The 25,417-nt window shown below is 47.1% G+C and overlaps 1 protein-coding gene across 4 annotated transcripts in view; it reads right to left on the reverse strand.

The window, feature by feature from the left end:
• plxna4 (plexin A4) overlaps positions 1–25,417 on the reverse strand; it is a 675,025-nt gene that overhangs the window by 113,970 nt on the left and 535,638 nt on the right. For all 4 annotated transcript variants that reach the window (XM_078553048.1, XM_078553047.1, XM_078553046.1 and 1 more), the window contains exons 11-15: positions 23,160–23,256; positions 21,119–21,309; positions 7,961–8,112; positions 5,002–5,119; positions 210–346 (exon numbers count right to left, since the gene is read on the reverse strand). In XM_078553048.1, the coding sequence (XP_078409174.1) occupies positions 210–346; positions 5,002–5,119; positions 7,961–8,112; positions 21,119–21,309; positions 23,160–23,256 (695 nt within the window). The remainder of the gene's footprint in view (positions 1–209; positions 347–5,001; positions 5,120–7,960; positions 8,113–21,118; positions 21,310–23,159; positions 23,257–25,417) is intronic.

The raw sequence follows: 25,417 nt of genomic DNA on the forward strand, positions 1-25,417 counted from the left end.
ATATTAAAATTGGAATGCTTAAAATTACTATGAAAGCCCTAATCACTGCCTTTAGCGCACACGCACACAAACACCACACACACACACACACCATTTTAACCAAATTTAGCAACGTTTGCCTATATCAATAATATCAAAAATTAATAACACTTTAATTTAACGACAACTTTAGGACTGACTAGTTCTTGATTTTCACAGCCAGCCTGTACCTGTCAAACACACAAGGCTGTTCTCCAAACATAACTGAGACATTGCTTCCGGCATCCAGGTTTCTGCCCCGAATGGTGACCATTGTTCCCCCTGACAATGGGCCTTTGTTCGGTGTCAGGTCTTTTAGAGTTGGGAGCTGAAATGAATTAAAATCAAAATTATGCCAATACAATCGACAAACTTATGTAAAAATGTGCTCATGAGCTGAGACACTAAGGTAAATGCTGCTTCAAACACTAAATGTAATGGGCAGAGTGAGCAAGAGAGACAGGAACAGCTGGAAGGGAGAATAAGCTTCAATCACAGTAAGCAGGGTAACTCCTATTCTCATTGTCAAATCAATTGAGGGCTGAATTCTGACATTATATTTTTTATTGTTTCTTCTCTAAGTAATATTTTTTGCCATTAGATTTTCCCTAATTTCAAAAGAGGAACATTTCTCTTTGATATTCACCAGCAAAGGTCAATTGAGATGAAATCTTGGGCCGGATTTAATGCAGGAAACATGGAGGCTGGGCCCATCTAATCGAGGGAGAGGCTCTGCATCAATTTCCTGGCAACGGGAAAACTTCCCACGATTATGGTGGAGGTGGGAATGGGCCCATGGGGGAAACTCACCCACGGGTGGGGGGACTGTCTATTAGGCTCACTATTGAGCCAACTGACACCAATTATTCATGAGGCCACTGGAATTTAGTGGTAGCGGAGGGATTACATTTGAGTGGCACAGTTTTCCAATCAGTTGGCTAAAACCCATGAAAATTGCATTAAATTCCACCCCTGATTTCCAAGGCACAACGTCTTGCATCCTATGGTATGGTAGGGTACCACCTGTGTGTCACTGTGATGGAATTGTAATAGCTGCACATTGCTCCAATAGAACTGATAAATTAGAGGATTAGATTTTTCAGGTTTATCAATCCCTTTGTTAATGACTGAGTTTATGTATAATACAAGTACAGAGGATCAGTGCTGCCATATATGGAATTTTCTTTAGTACATTCCTCAATGCACTTCAGAAAGATTTTTTTGTGCTGGATTTTAATGCAATCATTAACCCACGTAGAGTCACATCGGATTAGGCCCTGGTTCCCACAACAGTTCACCTGTGGAGAGCTGGCAAATGGATGACACTCAGTTTCCCAATGGGTAAGAGTGTCATCTCCAGCAACTGGGTCCAAGGCCTAGAATTCGAGTGCCCACCTGCTCTCATGGCCACAGGGTGTGCGGGGCTCAGCGAGACCAGCAGGTGAAAAACAGAGGCAAAGCTAGAAGGCAACAAATCTCAAAAGAAAAGAAATCTCTGCTGATAGCTCAGGAACACTGAGATCTCACATAAAGCCTGCTGGAAGAGATAAAGAAAAGACTGACTGACATTGATAGAGCCTCTTCCGCAACCTCAGCACATCCCAAAGCAATTTACAGCCCATGAAGTACTTTTGAAGCGTAGTCACTCATGAAGAAAATATGGCAGCCAATTTACACATAGCAATATCCCGTAAGCAGCAAAGGGATAATGAGCAGATTATCTGTTTTTAGTGACGTTGATTAAGGGATAAATATTGGGTGGACACTGAGGGAGAACTGCCCTGATTTTTTTCAAAATAGCATCATGGGATCTTATACAACAATCTGAGAGGGCAGATGCGGCCTCAGTTTAATGCCTCAGTGGAAAGATGTACCCCCGTTAGTGCAGCAGCCCCTCAGCAATGCACTGGAGTGGTCAGCCTTGATTTTGTGCTCAGGCCCCTGGAGTGAGACTTGAGCCCAGGACCTTCTGACTCAGAATTGAGAGTGCTATCCATTGATCCACAACCAACACCCAACGGGTGTAAAGTGTCATATTGATTCCCTGTCTCCTTAGAATGGAAATGGAGTTAGATAATGAGCAGGGTGGAAGCCCAGCATGCAGTATCAGGCTTCACTGTCAAGTACTTGTGCCTCCAACCAGTTAGACCACATAACACATTCAGTGTAGAAGCACAGCATTTTTTTTATTCATTCACAGGATGTGGGCCTCCCTGGCTGGGCCAGCATTTATTGCCCATCCCTAGTTGCCCTTGAGAAGGTGGTGGTGAGCTGCCTTCTTGAACCGCTGCAGTTCATATGGTGTAGGTATACCCACAGTGCTGTTAGGAAGGGAATTCCAGGATTTTGACCCAGTGACAGTGAAGCAACAGCGATATATTTCCAAGTCAAGATGGTGAGTGACTGGGAGGGAGATCTTCCAGGTGGTGGTGTTCCCATTTATATGCTGCCCTTGTCCTCCTAGATGCTAGTGGTCATGGGTTTGGAAGGTGCTGTCGAAGGAGCTTTGATGAATTCCTGCAGTGCATCTGGTAGATGGTACTCACTGCTGTTACTGTGCGTCAGTGGTGGACAGAGTGAATATTTGTGGATGGTGTAGCAATCAAGTGGGCTGCTTTGCCCTGGACAGTGTCAAGCTTCTTGAGTGTTGTGGGAGCTGCACTCACCCAGGAAAGTGGGGAATATTCCATCACACTCCTGAGTTGTGCCTTGTGGATGGTGGACAGGCTTTGGAGAGACAGGAGGTGAATTACCTGTCACAGGATTCCTAGCCGCTGACCTGCTTTTCTGGCCACAGTATTTATATGGCTAGTCCAGTTCAGTTTCTGGTCAATGGTAACCCCAGGATGTTGATAGTGGGGGATTAATTGATGGTAATGACATTGAATGTCAACGGGCAATAGTCAGATTCTCTCTTGTTGGGGATGGTCATTTCCTGGCACTTGTGTGACGTGAATGGTACTTGCCACTTGGCAGCCCAAGCCTGGATATTGTCCTGGTCTTGCTGCATTTGTACATGGACTGCTTCAGTATCGGAGGAGTCACAAATGATGCTGAACATTGTGCAATCATCAGCAAACATCCCCACTTCTGACCTTATGATGGAAGGAAGGTCATTGATTAAGATGGTTGGGCCTAGGACACTACCCTGAGGAACTCCTGCAGTGATGTCCTGGAGCTGAGATGATTGACCTCCAACAACCACAACCATCTTCCCTTGTGCTAGGTATGACTCCAACCAGTGGAGACTTTTCCCCCTGATTCCCATTGACTCCAGTTTTGCTAGGGCTCCTTGATGCCACACTCTATCAAATGCGGCCTTGATGTCAAGGGCAGTCACTCTCACCTCACCTCGGGAGTTCAGCTCTTTTGTCCATGTTTGAACCAAGGTTGTAATGAGGTCAGGGGCTGAGTGGCCCTGGCGGAACCCAAACTGGACATCAGTGAGCAGGTTATTGCTAAGCAAGTGCTACTTGATAACACTGTTGATGACCTCTTCCATTACTTTTCTGATGATGGAGAGTAGACTGATGGGGCGGTAATTGGCTGGGTTGAATTTGTCCAGCTTTTTGTGTACAGGCAATTTTCCACATAGTCGGGTAGATGCCATGTTGTAGCTGTACTGGAACAGCTTGGCTAGGGGCGCGGCAAGTTCTGAAGCACAAGTCTTCAGTTCTATTGACAGAACATTGTCAGGGCCCGAAGCGTTTGCACTATATAGTGCCTTCAGCCGTTTCTTTACGTCAGCTGGAGTGAATCGAATTAGCTGAAGACTGTGACGTTGGGGACCTCCAGAGGAGGCCAAGATGGATCATTTTCAGGTATGCTTGGTGCTGCTCCTGGCATGTCCTCCTGCACTCTTCATTGAACCAGGGTTAATCCCCTGGCTTGATGGTAATGGTAGAGTGGGGATATGCCGGGCTATGAGGTTACAGATTGTGTTCGAGTACAATTCTGCTGCTGCTGATGGCCCACAGCGCCTCATGGATGCCCAGTCTTGGGCTGCTAGGTGTGTTTGAAATCTTTCCCATTTAACACAATGGTAGTGCCACACAACATGCAGCAAATCCTCATCGTGAAGGTGGGACTTTGTCTCCACAACGACAGTGTAGTGGTCATTCCTACTGTTAGGATGCAGCTCGGTCAGTAGTGGTGCTACCAAGCCTCTCTTGGTGATGGACATTGAAGTCCCCCAGCCAGAGTATATTCTGCACCCTTGCCACCCTCAATGCTTCCTCCAAGTGGTGTTCAACATGGAGGAGCACTGAATCATCAGCTGAGGGAGGGCGGTACATGGTAATCAACAGGAGGTTTCTTTGCCCATGTTTGACCTGATGTCATGAGACCCGGAATCAATGTTGAGGGCTCCCAGGGCGTCTCCCTCCCGACTGTATACCGCTGTGCCGCCACTTCTCTCAGGGATGGTGATGGTGGTGTCTGGGACGTTACCTGTAAGGTATGATTCCATGAGAATGACTATGTCAGGCTGTTTCTTGGTTAGTCTGTGAGACAGCTCTCCCAATTTTGGCACGAGCCCCCAGATGTTAGTAAGGAGGACTTTGCAGGGTTGACAGGGCTGAGTTTGCCGTTGTCGTTTCCAGTGCCTAGGTCGATGCCTGGTGGTCCGTCTAGTTTCATTCCTTTTTTGAGATTTTGTAGTGGTTCGATACAACTGAGTGGCTTGTTAGGCCATTCAAGAGCCACATGTAGGCCAGACCAGATAAGGACAGCAGATTTCCTTCCCTAAAGGGCATTAGTGAATCAGGTGAGTTTTTAACAACAATCGACAATAGTTTCGTGGTCATCATTAGACTTTTAATTCCAGATTTATATTGAGTTCAAATTCCACATCTGCCATGACAGGATTCAAACCCAAGTCCCCAAAACATTACCCTGCGTCTTGGATTACTAGTCCAGCAACAATACCACTACACCATCACCTCCCCTAGAGAACACTCCACTTCTATTCGCAAATGCACTTACCACAAAGCTGTAGAGCTGTGTTGACTTTGCCATGAACTCCTGCTTACATTCTTCCACACAGACCTCCACAAAGCCAGCAAACTGACTGCGAGGGGCCACCCCCATCTCACACATGATCCTTTGAAGAAACAAAGGCTGAATTAATGCCGCCCTTTCCATCACTGGCTTGCCCCAATGCATCAATATATGGCGCAATACTCAAAGGCCGCATTAGTGATAATGGGAAGAACATAAATAATCATGAGTTTGGCAACAATTCATTTCAAATAAAGGCTGGAGATACTTATTTCATGAAAGGTCATCGACCTGAAACGTTAACTCTGTTTCTCTCTCCACAGATGCTGCCTGACGTGCTGAGTATATCAGCACTTTCTGTTTTTATTCCAGATTTCCAGCAGCCACAATATCTTGCTTCTGGGATAATTAATTGGCATTTGTTTTTTGATATGCTGGCAAATACACCAGCCTTTAAGCTTTTCCCTCAAGGACTTATTTATCCTAAAGTGGTACAGAGGGTGCTTTACAGTGGAGTTCAACCACGGTAGCTCCTGAGGTGTGTGGCAGGAAAATGGATTCATTCCTCTGCTCCACTTGTTTCATGTCCTTAGCTCTTTAAGTCGCTAAGGCAGGTCAGGTTTCAGCCTGTATTTCAGAATCCATTAAGTTTTATTCCTCGCTTCATCATTGTTATATGTTGGCCCACTGTTTCCTCAGCTCTCGCACTGGCTGGTGCTGTATACCAATGCGAACATATTGTTAATTATTCAGCCCGTTCACTAGGTGGCAATGTTCTCAGGGTTAGCCCTCCAGTTTCCAAGGTCTCGCCTGGCGGCGAATGGTCTTGAATGGAGGCTGCACATTCGCCCAACAAGGACAAGAGAAAAGGGGGATGCAAAGTGTTGATCTGGGGATCTTCACACACCATCCCCAGTGGTAGTCCAGGTGCCCTGGTGGACGCAGCATCAGAACAGAAAATCTACCCTGCCCTTTCAAACACAGGAACTGGGAGGTTGGTGGGGGTGGAGCGGGGGGTGGTGTGGAAGCAGGGAACAGAGACGGTGGATGTCCTTATCTGATGGTGTAGTCTTTTAAACTAAACACTAAAAAAACGTATTCATAAGGAAGCTCCCCTAAAAAGATTTAGCACGAAAAGAAAAAAAGTCTAACTTCTCCTCGGCACTTCATTCCCAAAGCACATTACAGCAAATTAATTACTTTCTGAAGTATAGTCACTCTGTGTAGTGTAGGAAATGCAGCAGCCAATTTATACTCAGATAATCTATTTTAGAGACATAGTTTGAGGAAAAATTATTGGCTGGGACGACTCCCTTATTCTCCAAAATAGTACCATGGGATCTTTTATGTCCACCTCTGAGGCAGGGACTCATTTTAACGTCTCATCTGAAAGAAGGCGGATCTGACAGTGCCGCACTCCCTCGGTCCTGCATAGGAATGTCAGTCTGGATCACCTGCTCAAGCCTCCGGAGTGGGACTTGGATCCATAATCTTCTGACCCAGAGGGTTAGAGAAGTACTCACTGGCTATCATCAGAGGCTGCCTAACAACACTTGGAGATCTGACAATATTTGAACTATTCTTCAACTGGTCTTCAAAGTTATGAAGGTGTTCGATAGGGAAACATAGAAAAGGTGTTTTCACTGGTAGAGAAGACCAAAACCAGGGGCCATAAATACAGGATAGTCACCGGTTAACCCAATGGAGAATTCAAGAGAAACTTCTTTGTCAAGAGAGAGGTTCTAATGTGGAACTCGCTACCACAAGGATTGGTTGAGGTAATTAACATCAATGTATTTAAGGAGAAGCTGTGTAAACACTTGGGGCAAGATTTGACATCCCGCGGGCGGGTGCCAGACCCGATCGGGCGTAAAAGAGCAAGCGATGGCGTCGGGCGAGCGTCCCGATATCATCGCCCCCTCATGCGAGATTTTGGTCGGCGGGCATGCGCAAGAATCAGCAGCGCGCCCACCCACAATTAAGAGGCCTATTAATGCCGTTAAAGTATCAATTAACTTCCACTTTCCGCTGCCCAACCATCCAGGCGGCCTTTGGATTTTCTAGGAAACCTCATCCACGGGCGGGATGAGGTAACCGACATTAATTTTTAAGAAATTTTGGCATAATTTTTATTATGTTTACGTTCGCACGAGTGAGTCCTACGCAGGAACATTTATTTCCCATTTTCAAAAGCTTTATTTCTGACTTTAAGATTCTTCAGCTCCCTGAGGCAGCTCTCCGCCTCCAGGGAGCTTTCAGAGCGCGCGCACCCCCCCGCACAGACTTGCGCTCCTCCCTCCCCCCCAACCCCAGCAACACTGAGCTTCTCAGCGTGCCTTTCGCCAGCCAGCGTGAAACCACAGTCGGGGGGGGGGCCAATCGCGGGCGCCAGACAGTTTCCCGGACTCGCCCGCCTTGACTGCCTGCTACTCCGAAAATCCCGCCCATGAGGGAGCGAGAAATAGGAGGGCACATTGGTAGATGCAGTAAATATAATGGGAGGAGGTTCACAGGAGCATAAACACTGGCAATAAACATAGTGACTGCTCATTTCTGTGCTGTAAATTCCAGGTAATTGTTGCTTGTGACACACTCATTAATATGATGGTTTTTACCAGCAACAATTTTCCCATTAAAGGTACAACATTACATTTTAATCTGTTTCTAGAACAGTATTTTGCAGGAGCATCCTTGCAGCTGACCCTGGAATTGTTGCAAACATGATAGGCTGCCCCGGGAGTGGGGGTGGGGGTGGTGAGTGGGGGGAGGGGGAGTGTTGGGGGCGGCAGGCAGGACATGAGGTCTTGGTGAGAAGTGGGGGTGGGGGGAATAAGAAATAATTGGATACCACACAGCTCTTTAGCTCGAACGCTACTGCCTAGATACCCTGCCAAAGATTCAACCCGCCAGCCCCTTAAAGAGATGATGTTTAAATGTGGCTTACTGTTCCGCTGGAATGTATCCATCTGGCAATGGGATACAATCAACTCCAGCCACACGCACAAAACTTTCAATCTCCCAGAAACTCAGACCCAGGTTCTCCCCGTAGATCGTCACTTTTGTTCCACCTTCCCTGGGCCCTCGTATTGGTGTTATCTGTGAACATAGAAAGAGCTGCTGTCTCAATGGAACATTTCAGAAATTTCACTTCAATGTACATCCTTCGTAAACAGGGAATTATATTTCACAGCATTAACTGTTAATCAGAACGTTCAGAAGCAGGTCTCATCTAAATCTGTGTGTTTGAGTATGTGTGTATATATCTATATATTATATATATATATATAGCCATTTGTATGTGCCTATATGTAATTCTTTCCTTAAACCTCTCTGCCTTTCTCTCTAGCTTCCTTTAAGAATTCCCTTAAAACCTACCTCTTTGACTAAGCTTTTGGTCGTCTGTCCCAACATCTCCTTATGTGGCTCAGTGTCAAATTTCATTTGATGACACTCTGGTGAAGCACCTTGGGACATAAAGGTGTCGGTATTCATCGTTGTCTATTTCTACAATCCTGTGTGTATATATGTACAGATGTGGGTGCGTGTACACATATGCACATGTAGGGTAGAGTTCATGCTTGAATTATCAAACAGAGATTGAATGACTGGAGTCAAGTTCATGATCGGCATGGCTTGTGGAAGAACTGGTCGACGCGAAGGACTCCGAACGTTAGGTAGTCTCTGAATTCACTCATCATGCACTGGAAATGAACATGTGACAGATTTGGGCCCTATTTTAACTCTGTGTAAATGGGCAGATTTCGGACGAGTTAAAATCTCACCCAGGGATTCAGTGTTACAGTCTGATCTCCAACTCAGGCACTCTCCAAGTCCCTGCCAGGATTGTAAAAGCGGGGTGGGAAAGAAAAAGAAGAGGTAGAAGGGGAAGGGGGCAGTACCTGGCGCCCTCTGGCAATGACAAACCATGAGTTAGCCATCCACACAAACTACAAAGACCATTTGTTTATCCCTTCTCTTCCCAAGGACAATCCACAATGGAACAAGCTTCCAAAGGAAAGAGTCACAGCTCCATCACTGGAAATCTTCAAGGCCCACCTTTAGATTATTGCCATTTAAAAGTTTTCATAAGAACATAAGAAGTAGGAACAGGAGTAGGCCATTGGGGCCCCTCGAGCCTGCTCCACCATTCAGTAAGATCATAGCTAATCTTGTGTTTCGATTTCCACATTCCTATCTAACCCCGATAACCTGTGATTCCCTTGCCTAACAAGAATCTATCTACCTCTGCTTTAAAAATATTCAATGACCCCACCTCCACCACCTTCTGAGGCAGAGAGTCCCAAAGTTGCACAACCCTCTGAGAAAAAATTCTCATCTCTGTCCTAAAAGGGCGACCCCTAATTTTAAAACAGTGCCCCCTAGTTCTGGACTCACTCACAAGAGGAAACACCCTTTCGACATCCACCTTGTCAAGGCCGTTCAGGATCTTGTATACTTCAATCGAATCACCCCTCACTCTTCTAAACTCCAGCAAAAACAAGCCCAGTCTGTCCAACCTTTCCTCATAAGACAACCCACTCATTCCAGGTATCAATCTAGTAAACCTCCTTTGAACCACCTCCAATTCATTTCCATCCTTCCTTAAATAGGGAGACCAAAACTGCACACAGTATCAGAGGTGCAGTCTCACCAATGGCCCTCTATAACTGAAGTATAACATCCTTACTTTTATGTTCAATCCTTCTTGTAATAAAGGATAGAATTCCATTAACCTTCTTAATTATTTGCTGAATCTGCACACTAACTTTTTGTGACTCATGTATTAGAACACCTAGATCCCTCTGCAGAATTCCCTCAGAATTATGCAGCATTTCTCCATTTAAGTAATACTCTGCTTTTTTGGTTCTTCCTGCCAAAGTGAACAACTTCACATTTTCCTACATTAAACTCCATTTGCCAGATCTTTGCCCACTCACTCAGCCTATCTATATCCATCTGCAACATGTCCTCTTCACAAAATATTTTCCAACCTATCTTTGTGTCATCTGCAAATTTAGCTACCATGTCTTCACTCCCCTCATCTAAGTCATTGATGTAAATTATAAAAAGTTGAGGCCCCAATACAGACCCCTGTGGGATGCCACTCGTCACATCCTGCCAATCCGAAAATGACCCATTTATGCATACTCTCTGCCAGCCAGTGTTAATATGTTACCCCCTACACCGTGCGCTTTTATTTTCCGTAATAATCTTTGATGTGGCACCTTATCAAATGCCTTCTAGAAATCCAAGTACAGTATGTCTACAGACTACCCTTTATCCACTGCACATGTTACTCCTACAAAAAACTCCAATGAATTGGTTAAAAATGATTTTCCTTTCACAAAACCATGCTGACTCTTCCCGATTGCCTTGAGCTCTTCTAAGTGCCCAGCTATAACCTTCCTAATAATCGATTCTAATAACTTCCCCACGACACACGTCAAGCTAACTGGCCTATAGTTTCCTGTTTTCTGCCTCCTTCCCTTCTTGAATAGAAGGGTTATATTTGCTACTTTCCAATCTGATGGCACCTTTCCAGAATCTAGTGAATTTTGGAAAATTAACACCAGTGCATCGACTACCTCATTAGCCACTTCTTTTAAGACTCTAGGATGTAGTCCATTGGGACCCAGAGACGTGTCTGCCCATAGCTCCATCAATTTGCTCAGTACCATTTCCCTAGTGATTTCAATTTTACCCAGTTCCTTTCTCTCATTCACCTCCTGATTTGCAGCTATTACTGGAATGTTTTTTGTATCCTCTATAGTGAACAGATAAGTAAAATATTTGTTCATTTCTTCCGCCATTTCCTTATTATCTACTATTAACTCCCACTGTCACTCTCTAGGGGACCAACACTCACTTTGCTTACTCTTTCCTTTTTAAGTACCTGTAGAAACTCTTGCTATCTGTTTTTACATTTCTAGCTAGCTTCCTCTCATACTCTAATTTCTTTTTTCTGATTAACCTTATAGCCATTCTCTGCAATTCTTTATATTCTGTCCAATCATCTGCCCTGTCACTCATCTTAGCGGAGTTGTATGCTTTTTCCTTAAGTTTGATGCTTGCCTTAACTTCTTCAGTTAACCATGGATAATGGGTCTTCCCCTTAGAATTTTCCTTTATAGTAGGAACGTACTCATTCTGAATACTCTCAAATATCCCCTTAAATGTCTGCCACTGCTTCTCTACTGATCTATCCTCTAGCCTAGTTTCCCATCATCATCATCATCAGGACTACCATCTCAGCAGGTCTTGCCTGGTTTAGCTCATGCTACCCATAAGCCTGTTGGTGGAATATGGATATTCATCCATGATGGTGACACAACTAAAGCAGAAAGAGGGAGGGAGACAGAGAGAGAGAGAGAGAGAGAGAGGGAAGAAGGGGAGAGAGAGGAAGAAAGGGTAGGGAGAATGGGAGGAAGAAAGCAGGAAAGGGAGAAAGAGAGAAGGGGAGAGAGAAGTGAAAGGTATTAGAAAGTGGAAGGTGAGGGAGAAAGTGAGAGAGGGAGGAAGAAAAAAGGCGAGGAGGGAACTTAAATGGAAACTGAGAAATAATATCAGAGCGGAACGAAGGTTCAGAGAATCATTTTGAAAAATTGTATGAGAGAGAATGAATAAATGAATGATGTAGCAAAAATATTCCAAAAATTCACAAAAAATAACTGCAAAGAATATTAATGACAATGTTTTCCCTCTCCACAGCCTATGCTTCCAATCCATAACTGTACTCTGTCCGTATGATAGTGCACACCATCTCACAGGTGTGTCTCAGTATGAAAGCTCTGTATTGTTCACTAATCCTTGTGGGGGTTTTGCCTTCTTAGCTCATGCGGAAGGAACTGGTCAAGTCCATGACTGCAATTTAAAACAAGGATTAAACTGGCCGGGAACAAAGCAAATCTCAAATGTCAAGTTTACAAACCTACTACTTCACTGCAAAGTACATGTCTATAAAGTCTCGCTCTCTCCCCCTCTGGGGGATTATAAAACCACACAGGTGCTGCTTGAGACACTGTCAATGACCTCCTCTCTGCACAGAGGAAGACTCTGATCCTCTCGTAGTGGCATTCCAAGTGGTCGACCTGCTTAATCTGGCATGGGAAGGGGAGCCCCAGCCAATTCAGGAATGAGCTGGGGGTCCACAGGTCAGCACAGGGTGCAGCTTGGTGAATGATTAGCTGTATGGGACCACCCAGTTGGTGCTTAGCTCTGACCAACCACTGTCAGCCTCTCTCCCTCACCCCCTTCCTGTCTCCATTGAGAACTCCTGGGTATTTAGCACAGGAACAATTTCAGCGTCACTGAGGAAGGGAGCATTGGCATGCAAAAAGAGAGAACTTCCCAGTCATGAGGGAAACTCATTAACACCTCACACTGACCTGCATCTTTCCCTATTTTAAAATAAATCACAGCTGGATTGGGAGAGGGGAGGGGTTTGCCACTCAATGTGAGGGTCTATTTGCATTGGAAAGTGGAACAGTTCACCTTTGTGAACACATCTTTAAGCAAACTCTACCAGGCAAGGTACAGTATCAATCAGAAGGCAAGTAAAGATCTCAAACTCAGGAGAGCATCACACAAAGGGTTTTCCAACCCTTCACTGTCGTGTATAATTTGCCTGGTTACAAGTGTATGAAAAAAGGGCAGCAGGGATGGGATGGGGTGGGCGGAAAAGACATTGAGGTCCATCAAGCCCAGCTGCCTCCAGCCCTGGTATAAACATGCATAACACTGACCCAAAACCCCCTACCTCACAATGTCCTGGGACAACAAATTCTTTCTCTGACTTCTTAAGCAAAGTATTGCTGAAAAAAAACATTTTTCATCTTGCACTCATCAGGACAATTCACATGAATACTAAATGTAAAGGGAGCAACAATTTATACTGTAGGAGAAAAGAATGCTGATTGGTTGGCAAGTGGACTCTGATTGGTAGAGGCACTGCCATGGAAAATGCACCAGTTGATAGTGACTGGCAGTTGACTGCCAAGCATTGTTTGAAATTTAAACCAAGTAACTTGACTCTGATTGGTCAAGATATTGCCCTGAGGAATGAACCAGCGGATGGCTGTCACTTATTTTGTTTAGCTGAAACAGGCACAATGTGTGTACATGTTCCTTCTGGCTGCAAAAAATATTTGAGGAGTTCTGTCTTTGCATGCCAAAGCTCCGTCCCTCAGTGATACTGGAATTGTCCCTGTGCTAAATACCCGAGGAGTTCTCAATGGAGACAAGAAGGGGTGAGGGAGAGAGGCTGGCAGTGGTTGGTCAGGGTAAGCACCAATTGGGTGGTCCAATACAGCAAATCATTCACCAAGCTGACCCTGTGCTGGTCCACAGCTCATTCCCAAATTGGTCACTTAAGGGCCTCAGTTGGACAAGGGTGGGAGGGCTGCACTATGCCACACTGGCCCCACATAAAATTGCGGACAGGAAACTGGTGCGAAGGCCACCTGGGGAATTTTATGGGCCTCCCCACTGCCTGCAAACCTGCTGGTGAAGGACCATATAATTCTGCTAATAACCTAGGTTGACAATTCCAGTGGAGTACCACGAGAATGCTGCACTGTCGGAGGTGCAGATAAAACATTGAACCGAGGACCATCCTTCCCGCTCAGTGAGATGTAAACGATCCCATGACACTATTTTGCAGAACAGGGGAGTTCTCCCCCAAAACCCTGGGCAATTTTTATCTATCAACCAACATGCACTAAAACACATGAGCTAGTCGTTAGCATGTTGCTGTTTGTGGAATCTTGCTGCAAGCAAATTGGCTGTCACGTTTCCTACATTACAACTGTGACTATACATCCAAAAAAGACATAATTGGCTGTAAAGTGCATTTGGACTTCCTGAGGTCATGAAAGGTGCTATATAATTGCAATAATCTCTCTTTCTTCTATCTTCTAGTGCAATTCCAGCATTGCAACTTGTCCATTTTTAATCCCAGTTGAATTGGCTTTCCTTACAGTGCCCAGAAAACTGCTACCTTGCCAGGACAGACAACAGACAATAGTATCGGATTATTCCAAGTGGATCAGTTGTCTGATGGTTCCTTTGGAACGCTGCCAGCGAGGGATTTTGATGTTGCATTATACATAAACCATGGAGGGATTCCTCAGCGCTAATGGTAGCGAAAAGAGCTTTTCAGGAAAATATCAATGAATAATACATTAGAATATTTCACAGAACAAAATTGCTCAAATTTGTAACAGATTTTAAACTTTTAGCTGGTTGAAGGATATGCATTCTCAGCATAAACAAATGCTTCGGTTACGCTGTGTCCAGACACTGCAGCGATACAGCAACCAGGTTGGAAAGCAACTCCTTCAGCTCCAACCAGCTTAACCGTGCACGGAGCCAGCAGCAAGGCTGGCCGGCAGGAATATTGGGAATTGTCGGGCTGGTCAGATTATTTCCATCACATCAGGTTAGAACCAGGGGAACCAAAAAATCTCCACTTCTCAATCGTACCAGTTAAAAACAAAGAAAAACTTGCATTGATATAGCACCTTTCGCAACTGCCGCAATTACGGGAAATATGGCTCTAATTTGCCCACAGCAAGATCCCACACACAGGGATGAGGTGAATGACCGGATAACCTATCTTAGTGGTGTCGAGCAAAGGATAAATCTTGTCTGGTGCACTACTTCTCTTCAAATAGTGCCCGTGCGATGTTTTATCTTAAAAGTACTTTAAATTTCAGATTTATGAAATGAATCTTATTCCACCAGCTGCTGTGGTGGGATTTGAACCCATGTCAACAAAATGTTGGCCTGGGCCTCTGGATTACTGGTCCAGTGACATTATCACTCCACCACCAATCTCCCCACGACCAACTGAACCAAGAATGACATCCAAAATAAAAGGTCAAGGCATCAAGGATGAACAGAGCAGAATAGAAGATAAGAAAAGATGGGAAAGTAGTGATTAGGTGACCCCAAGCTTCAGTTTAAAGGTTTAGGTAAAAGAGAAAGCTGAGGGATTCTGAGTTACTGGGAAACAATAAGGACACAGGTTTCAAGGATCAAAGGCCAGAATTTTCCGGCTCCATTGGCATCGGGTATCATGGCCAGCCTGGGGGATCGGGGGGAGGGGGGGTGGTGGTGGTGGAACAGTGTGGCAGGAAGGCCAAAACTTGCTTCTATGCCCTTGTGAAACCAGTTTGCAATCGTCCGCTCCACCTATCAATGGCAGGCTGCATTTTCCACAGCCGCAGGTCAGGAACATCGTTTTAATGCATTTGCATCCAATTATAAGCCCTGCTCGCTGGAATCATCCCAATGTCAAATTTACCGCCCAGGTCGGCGTAACTTCAGAACAGTGCGCTTTATGACTGCCTTTAAAAGGCGTGCGCCTGGCGACCTGAACTCTGAGGGGAACTCGGAGGTGAGCGCACACAACCTTGCGCAGCGCTCATGACCATCGCCTGTAGGACATCAAGGAAGAAGCGCTGCACATTCACGGGGGTGGGGCACAGGCAAGTCGCTTTTTCCCAGCTGGTGGGGGAGAGGGGGTGTGTGGGGGTTGCGGTGGGGGGGGGGCAAGACAGCACAGACAGACTGAAGGAAATACTCAAGCACGTGCCGCACTTGGTGGGGGGTGGAGGGAGGTGGGGGTGAGAGAAGAGGCCACGCACTTGGGAAATTTTGTCAAAGGTGAGTTTTGTTCTGCAGCTGAGGCTGCTCAGCTGAAGCTCCATTGATATGTTTGGAGTCAGAGCCTCTGAAGATTTACTGCCCACTCAAGCAACACAAAAGCATGAATTGTCACCAAAAGCTCCAGAACTTTTCACCGTCTCGGGCGCAGACTGGAAATTAATGTGTGTTTTAGGGGGCAGCAGAACAGTTTGCCGACTGGGCAAGTTGTAGAATCCCCTTGCAAAAGGTGACCATGGCGCAGTCACTGGTGCAGGGGCTCACAGCCTCTTGTAATGTCTTTATTAAGGTTTGGACCAGTATCCCTCAGGGTTCAAGTTAACAGAGCAGCCTTGCAGTGCGGGTTAGGAGAATGCCTGTGCCTGAGCTGAGAGCACAGCCTGCAGTCCAGTGGCTGAAGCTGTCGCCAATCGGTCAAGTGCAGTGGGGCAGAGGTGACTGGGTTATCAGACAGCCAATGAGCGCAATACACACTGGCCAGCCAAGTGGTGGCCAGCAGTCTCCTGCATGTTTGAAGGGGCCTTCAGACTTAACCAAATGAGGTTCATAGGACATACATGCTAGCCCACAAGTCTCTTTCTTTGATCCTGTAGGAGAACACCAGGATCATGGAGCCTGGTGATTTAGCGATGTACCTCATGGCTTATAGGGAGCAGAGAATAAGAAGAGGAGTGCGGCGGAGGAGCCTGGCTTGGCAAAGGGAGGAGCACCTCCCTCTTGATGAAGGGGCAGCAGGCCCTGCTGCGCACGCAGCTGAAGATCCACAGAGAGCCGTCGCTCATAGGCGCCTCGATAGACCCAGGGTCTATAGATGCCGTCTGTCATTCCTGCAGATGACTGGGAAGCAGTGTCACTGCAGACGGCACACGTCTAGGGAACTGATTGGTCATATATGCTGCCTGCTGCAGGATTTGGCACCACAGGAACATGGAGGGCATCCACTGCCAGTGGCTGTGAAAGTGACCGCTGCACTCAATTTTTACACCAGTGGCTCCTTCCAAGGCTCCTCAGGTGACTATGCAGGATTTCACAAGCCTCCACAAACAAATGTATCCAGAAGGTCATGGACGCCATCCTCACGAAGGCTCAGAGCTTTGTACATTTTGCCTGGGATCAGGAAAGCCAGGAAGCAAGAGTGCTGGGATTTGCCCAGATCTCAGGCTTCCCACAGGTGCATGGTGCCATCGACTGCACTCACGTGGCGCTTAGATCCCCGTGGAAACAAGCAGTCAACTACATTAACTGCAAGGGCTTCCACTCGCTGAATGTTCAGCTGGTGTGTGACCACCACCAATGCATCCTACAGGTCTGCGCACAGTTCCCAGGGAGCGTCCACAACTCCTACATCCTCAGCAGGTCTCAGATCCCTGACATCTTCCAGGGTCCACAGAGGCTGCGGGGATGGCTCCTCGGGGTCAAGGGCTACCCACAAAGGCCGTGGCTAATGACCCCCGTGCAGCGGCCTCAGACTGCAGCAGAGCGATGGTACAACGAGGCTCATCCCACAACCCGGACTTTGTTGGAGCAAACAATCTGCATTTTGAAAATGAGGCTCTGCTGCCTCGACAGGTCCGGTGGAGCCTGCAATACAGTCTCCAGAGGGTGTCGCGCATCATCATCACTTACTGTGTGCTACACAACCTGGCGGTGCAACGGGAGGAGGACTTGGCTGAGGAGGAGATGGAGGAGCTGCACATATCCTCCAAACAGGAGGTTGTCGAAGGGGATGATGATGATGAGGTCCTCGAAGGCGAGGAAGCCAGCAATGAGGCCATCGCACTGGCCAGACAAGGCAGACCCTCATAGCCGGAAGATTCGTGGAGAATGATGATGAGATGCAGTGAGGACAGTCCTGACATCCACACCTTGCATATGTGAACATTGGACTCCTGTGTGGCTGATGGCAGCTCACATACCCTCAGTGCTCAGGCTCATGTCATGGAGACATAGCAGAGGTCCCAATAGTCACTAGATTCCAGGAGGATGATGACGACATACAGTGAAGACACTCCATAGATCTTCACGTTAGCTCTGAGAACGTCTGACTTGTGTCTGACTGAGGGCCGCTCACTTGTGCTCTGTGATCAGGGTCATATCATGGAGACACAGCAGTGAAACTTTAAATACAGCTGCTCCTTTGTCAGCCTTCAGCACCTGACCCCCTTCAGGAACACAGCGTCACCAGACACAGATGCTGAAGAGATGGGGGGCCAGCCCCTGCTCAAAGGTGCTGAGAGCACAGAGAGAATGACGGAACTCGGTGACACCTGCCAACGACATTCTGGCAGCAATGACAAGCACCATCGAGGTTCAGGCATCACTAATGTGACCAGTGAGTGTGAAGCTGGAAGGTTACACACTGAGCAGGGAAGAGGCCCTGGACTGTGACACCTGCCTTTATCTTGTGCAGGAACCAAGGTTTCACATCTGAGTGACACAAACACTGCTCATCATAACAAGGAGCCATAGGAAGAGAGACATTCTTGGGAATTTATTTACAATAGTGAATATTATGTACAAGTGATTAACACCCATGCCCAGGCTGTGCAACTACATCTTAACCTTCCTAACCCTGCCGCCATGCCTTGGTGCTCTCCGGACATCCACAGTGGAGGTGGAGGCAGCCTGCTAACTGCTACACTCTGTCTGTGATGACCTTGGTAGGTGTCCTCTGGAGGGCTGAGACCTGGAGGGCACCAGCCTGTTTTCGGGGTCCTGCTGTGTGGCAGTGGCACCCTCCTCGGCCTGTGTTTCTGGAGCTACTGGGGTCACAGGAAGAGGGGGCTTCGGATGGCCGGACACTCCAGAGTCACCTGGGTGGATGGCCCCAGAGTGTGCGCCTGCTGATGCCCCTCCCTATGGGTGCCCAAAGGCCCCTGGCTGACTCCTTAAGGAGAAGGGGAAGCTGGAGTGAGATCGAGCTGCCCTGCACCCCTCTCACGTCGACACTGTTGAAGGCCAACTATGGCGTCAGCAATGGAATGCAGCTCTTGCAGCAGTACAGAACCAATGTCCTGGACCAAGGTCTCCATGGCAGCCACCATCCTGCAGTGTTGACCTCGGTGCATTGGCATGCTGGCGCTATCACCTCAGACCGAGGGCGGACAGACTCCTCCATCGTGCCTTACAATCTGAGGAGTGCAGTGGACATCCCTTCTTGATGTTCCCGAGCTTACCTTTGCAGCTCCAGCAACTGAGTCCAGAGGCTCCTCATTTGATTTGAACTCAGCAGATTTCTGGCCTCCAGGAGTCCTCTGAGTGCCAGAAACCTGGGAAGTCCCTGCCTCCGCCTGCTGTAGATCAGACAGTGTCATGTGCTCACCAGATTGTGACACTGAACCTACTCTAGAACCAAGTCCCACCAAGGTGTGTGCCTCTATGCTGGTGGAGGGTGTGGGTGAGCGCTGTGACGGGTCTTCAATGGCAGTGTCTTCTTCCGAGGTTTCTTCGGGGCTTGAGTCCAGGACCCGGGTCATGGATCCCCTCGGCTGCTTCCCAGATATGCCTGCAAGGAGAGATAGTCAGTGCGTGGCAGGGGACTGCGGAACAGGGGAGCTCACTCACAGCATGTTTGTCTGATGGATGTTGCACAGCTAGATTCTCACTCGGTTGAGCACAGTCGACCTCACCGTCAGCACAGGAACGGTCCAGACCATCGCTGGCCAGCTGGATGGCTCTATTTGCAAAATCTGTGAGGACCTTGATGTCAGGCATTCCTTCACCAGTCTGTGACCTCTCCCTTTCGTTGTGTGCCAGCTTGTCCTGCATGAAGACAGATGGAGAGAATAAGCAGGACGCCTGCCAGGCCAGATGATAAGGATGCCTGGCATGTGTGGGTGGTGAGTGGTGCCATGGACAGGATGAGGACACGATCCACAGGGCAGATGAAGGTGTGAGAGAGAGAGAGTGAACAGTGATGTCCCTTGAACTGGCAATGAGAGAGATCCCTGTGGATGTGTGATGGGTTTGTGAGTTTGTGGGTTCAGAGTGATGAGAAGAGTGACTTACCCTGACAGAACAGAGGAGATCAAACATCCTCTTTCGGCACTGGCTGGCTGTCCCATTTTGCTGGGAGTTGACGGTGACCACCGTTGGATTTGGTGACCTTGCTTGCTGGTCTTCGCCCAGAGCTGGGGGTAGGGGACTTCGCGGTGGGCCTCCACTGCGTCCGGTAGGTGTCCAAGGGAGGTGCCGCTAAATTTAGGAGCGGCATGTTTCCTCCCTTTGGCAGCTATAACTTTGCAGCAGTTTCCGATCCCTTAGAGAATGCTAGCTCTGTGCAGGGACGCTCTTTAAATATGGCGCCTGGATCACTGAAGACCTGAGGTGACGGTAGGGTGGGCGAATCAGAGGCTGCCCCACCAGTTATCCGGACTGTTTCCCGTGAATGCATTATTAATTAGGTGGGACATGCCGGGAACGGGATGATACAGCGTGAAGACCCGGCATTGTGGCCAGTAGGTAAAATGTCCTTTCTCCCACCCGCTACCGCACTTTACGCAAATCTGGGACGATTCCGGCCTAAGTCACGAGGAAAGATTAATTAGGCTGGTTCTCTCTTAAATCATGTCACCTTCAAGCCTCTTTTTCACTTGAAAAAGGGATTGAGCCAGCCTGAATAATAACAGTTTGCATTTATATAGCACCTTTAATGCAGTAAACTGTCCCGAGGCACTTCACAGGAGTGTGATCGAGCAAAATGTGACACCAAGTCAGATAAGGAGATATGATAGGATACGTGACCAGAAGTTTGACTAAAGAGGTGGATCTTAAGGAGTGCCTTAGAGGAGGAGGGAGAGATAGAGAGGCAGAGACGTTTAAGGCAATAATCACAGAGCCTGAGACTGAGGCAGCCAATGGGACGGCCACCAGTGGTGGAGTGATCAAAATTGGGATTTGGCACACGAGACCAGAATTGGAGGAGTGTAGATATCTCAGAGGGTTGTAAGACTGGAGGAGATTACAGAGATGGGGAGGGGGGTAGGGGGTGGGGTGAGTCCGTGGAGGAATTTGAAAACACAGGCGAGAGTTTTAAAACTGAGATATGACTGGATCAGGGGCTAATATAGGTCAGTGAGCAACAGAGGGTCACGTGTAAAAGGGACTTGGTGCGAGTTAGGAGGCAAGTAGCAGAGTTTTGATTAGTGTTATGGGGGATCTTTTATATTCACTGAAACACCCAGGCAGGGCCTCAGATTAATATTTTAACTGAAAGGAGTGAAGAGTGACGTCAATAAGTCATGACAACATGTCAATCCACTGGGCCCGCAGGCTTTCCTTAGGGGATTCATGCCTGCCCTGAATCCTTCCAGAGCTTGTTAACTCACTCATTAAATGGGGAATAGAAAGCCGCGTGTCTGATAATCGCACTCCCCACCACCCCTGGCCCATCACACTCTCCCTGGCCAACCCTTCCCCCCGCCACACATGCCGTTACCTCAGTGATTCGAGGGTTGGTACATTTCCTGTTTGTTCCTGATGGCTCCAGCCACTGCTCTCCTGAGGCGGGACAGTCCTGCCTGAGCGTGCACCGCCCATCACCCCTGCACCAGCCGCATTCGAAGTCAGGGTCCGCCTTCAGGCACAGGCCGCAGCTCTCCCGCATCACGCCACACTTGTACAGGTGAACTGCCAGAGGAGCAGAATGGGCAGGGAAGACAAAAGGGAGAAGGGATGAACTCAGGAGGAAAAACAAGACGAGATTGAATTGCAACTCATTTCAAGTAGAATCCACTGATTTCAGTCGTTGGTAGCAACATAGGAACAGGAGAAGGCCATTCAGCCCATCGAGCCTGCTCCACCGTTCAATATGATCATGGCTGATCATCCACTTCAATGCCTTTTTCCCCACACTGTCCCCATTATCCCTTCATATCACGGGTATTTAGAAATCTGTCAACCTCTACTTTTAACATACTCAATGACTGAGGACTACCTCAGCCCTCTGAGGTAGAGAATTCCAAAGATTCACAACCCTCTGAGTAAAAAAATTCTCCTCATCTCAGTCCTATTCCCCCTTCCCCCTTATTTTGGAACTGTGTCCCCTGGCTCTAGACTCCTCAACCAGGGGAACCATCTTACCTGCAACGACCCTGTCTATCCCTTTAAGTATTCTGTAGGTTTCATTGAGATGACCTCTCAATTTTCGAAATTCTAGAGAATCCAGGCCCAGTTCCCCCAATCTCTCTTCATAGGACAGTCCCGCCATCCTGGAAACAAGTCTGGTGAACCTTCACTGCACTCCCTCTATGGCAATAATATCCTTCTTAAGGTAAGGGGACCAAAACTGCGCACAGTTCTCAAAGATGTCAGTGATAAACTGATATTGTTGACTGATTTAGGAGAAACTGGGCACTGAGGTGGAGAGTAATGTTCTGCCCTGTCCTTCACCTGGAATTTGGATCCCAATCCAGTCCAGAATGAAGCAATGAGAAAAATCTTCTCTCTCTACCAGCAAGCAATAAGTCAGGACAATTTCAAATACACAGTCCAAAACCATGCCCATTTGGCATACCCTTTGCACACTTAGTGTACCCTATTCTGGCAATATTAACTCAGCACTCCCCCCATGTCTCAGTGGGTACATTCCCCCCACCCTGGCGACATACTAAGCCAGAGAGAGCATAGGGATGTCCCCAGTTTCAAGCTGTGCTGTGTTAATTGATCTCAACGGGGATGGGGCAGAAGAGACAGGAATGCAGAAAGGGATTGAAACTTGTGGGGTCGTAGGCAGACTACAAGTGAATGAAGCCAGGAGGAGGGAGAGAAAAAAAAACACAACTGATCCAGTGTTGGGCAATCTAGACAAACTATGGGCAAGGGCATGGTCAAGCTCAGCTCTGATGATCCCATGGTTGAATAGCCACTCGGTGCTGAGGCTCACATGAGGAATGGCCAGTTAGCCGAGGCACTGTCAGCTGGCTCTTGTGCAGCCCGTATCCCACCTTGGCCCCCCTCCAATTCAGGAAAAGGCTGGATCAGGATTGGCTGTGGTGCCTGCACATTCCTTGGGTTGTCAGCCCTCTGGGATTGGTCTGAAGTGTCCAGGCATTAAAGATTAACCTGCTGGAGGAAACACCCGGAAGGAAAATGAACGGGGCAGTAGAAAAATAAGGATGCATTTTCTTTCCATCTTCTTTGAGCATATTTATTTACGGCTTGAAAAATATCGGAGGTGGACGGGGCAGGAGGTCGTTTGATTCGGTGGGGCAGAAGGTCACGTGAGAAAACCTCCAGGAATATGTCAGTCAGAGTTGGTAATCCTAGGGCTGAAATAGAATGTCCAGTGGGTAGGGGATGAAGTGAAGGAAGCTGGGCTGGTATCTTGCAGAATCGTACATCTGTAAGCCTCAGGGAGACTGGACCCAGGCTGGGCTGTTACAATGCTGGGCCCTCTTGCCCCCTCCCCAGTGGTTAAACTGTCTGGATCTGTGCTTAGCGCTGGTCAAGTAACACTGTCGGCACTGCTATTAGCTTACCTTGGTTGTGCGCTGGGTTGTCAATGCTGAAGTCCCCATTCCAGACCACAGAGAGGTCCACTGGAAGATTGTTGATTGTTGTCCCCTCGTAGGAGTACTGAAACGAGAATGTTACAGGCAACATATAGCAACCTATTGAAACATACGGTGTTTCATAAACTGTCCACCACCGGGGTGGCTCAGAACACCACCTTTGTTCCTCATCGCAAAGTTAATCCAATACACTGGAGCAGGAAGGTGTCAAGGCCTTGGAGAGGTTGCAGAGGCAACTTACTCCAATTGTACAGGGAACGAAGGACTTAAATCATGTGGAAAATATTTCGAGAAGCATAAATTGTCGTCCTTAGAGCAGAGAGCGTTAAGGGGATATTTAATAGAGTGTTCAAACTTATGATTTTGATGGAGTATTATAGAATTGTAGAATAATGCAGTACAGAAGGAGGCCATTCAACCCACCAGGCCTTTTGAAAATCAATCCAATTAATTCCACTCCCACAGTACATATGGAGAAACTGTTTCCACTAGCAGGAGCGTCATTAATCAGAGATCACAGATTTCAAATAATTTGTCATAAAAAGCCAAAGGGGAGATGGGGAGAATTGTTTTTTTATGCAGCGAGTTGCTATGATCAGGAATACACTGCTTAAAAGGGCAGTGGAAGCAGATTCGATATTAACATTCAAAAAGGAATTGGATACATAGTTGAAAGGGAAAGATTTGCAGGGCTATGGACAAAGAGCCAAGGGAGGGAGACTAATTGACATCACAGGCACAAAGGTTGCGTGACCTCCTTCTGGGCTGTGTCAGGCCGTGAACTTCATGTCTCTCCTCAGTGCTGCCGATGTTAATGTGTGGAGTCTACAGCTTGTTGTGGTACCAAGGGTGCGGTATGCTCAAGATGAAACAGCCAAAGTGCTGAGCTTTGCGCTGCCTGTACCAAGCATTCTGTGAATGACTAGAATTGCTAACTTTGCACCAACAAAACTGACAATAAAACATTGCTAGAAATTATTTTGAGACATCACTCCTACTGATTTCAGAGGAGACTAACAAAAAGGATTGGGTAAATAACTGATTGGGAACAAGATGGGTGGCTTTATGAGTGGTAGGTGTAGACTGAGATAATTGAATACTCCTTGGGACTTATTAGTCCCTGTGCTGGGTGTTTAGCATGCTGTGGAGGACAGCAAACCAGGCCTCAATGATGACAATGTGATGTTCTATTGAATCTGGAACCTTCCATTGTTTCCTTTAGAAATTGAAATTTTCTAGGACAATTTTAACTCAAAATTAAATGGTGAAATGTGACCTGTGGAAGTGTGGGATTGATTGGCCAACTTCTTTTTCTTCAATGTTTGCTTATATCCTCATAAACTGTGAGAAAGAGACTGACGCAGAAATTAACCAACCTTCCTTTCACATCATTCAAATCTACATCTCTTCTGCTGCCACAAGCTTATCATCACAGGGTGGACTTTCCAGCCTCCTAACCTCAGCCCTCCAGAAGCCACAAATCATACAGAATGCTCTTGCCCATGTTCTCACCCACATTAAGGCCCACCGCTCACCCAAGCTCCCACTGGCTCCCCATGTCCCAGAAAATTGGCTTTAAGATCCTCAAGCTCACTTACAAATTTTCTCTGGCCTTAACTGCCCCAATCTCTGCAATCTCCTCCAGCTGCGTGCCCCTATGTGCCCCCTCTCCTGCTCCCCATGACAGCCTACTTCACTCTATCATTGATGGCCACTCTTCCCGTCACCTTGCCCCCAACCTTTGAAACTCTCTGTCTTAGCATTTCAACCATGTGATCTCCCTCCCCACTTCTAAAAATCCACCTAAAGGCCTTTCTCATTGATTGTGCCTAATACCCTTCCGAATCTCCTCTCCCCTGATCTATCCAAGTTAGAGACAGAAATATTCCATTCATGAATATTTCCACATCTGGATTTTCAATTGGCCACATGTGAACAACCTATTGGCCAATGTTGTTTGTAGGGCATTGAAAACGTTATTGTGTTTTTCCACTTGACGCTACCGTACACACATGTACCGGCAGAGTGAGCTTGCTAAGAAGAGATAGCAAAGGATCCATGTTTATCAGCTCATGGAGTTCCAATTCTAAATGTCTCTGGTTGAATATATAACTGTTTCTGTCCTAAGAACTTCACAATGTTCGAAACAGGCATTCTCTTCATTTGAAAAATGGTGAAAGGGGAAAGGTTTAGGGGGAACATTAGGGGGAACTTCTTCACTCAGA

The sequence above is a fragment of the Cetorhinus maximus genome, chromosome 12, assembly GCF_964194155.1.
Source record: "Cetorhinus maximus chromosome 12, sCetMax3.hap1.1, whole genome shotgun sequence".
NCBI lineage: Eukaryota > Metazoa > Chordata > Chondrichthyes > Lamniformes > Cetorhinidae > Cetorhinus > Cetorhinus maximus.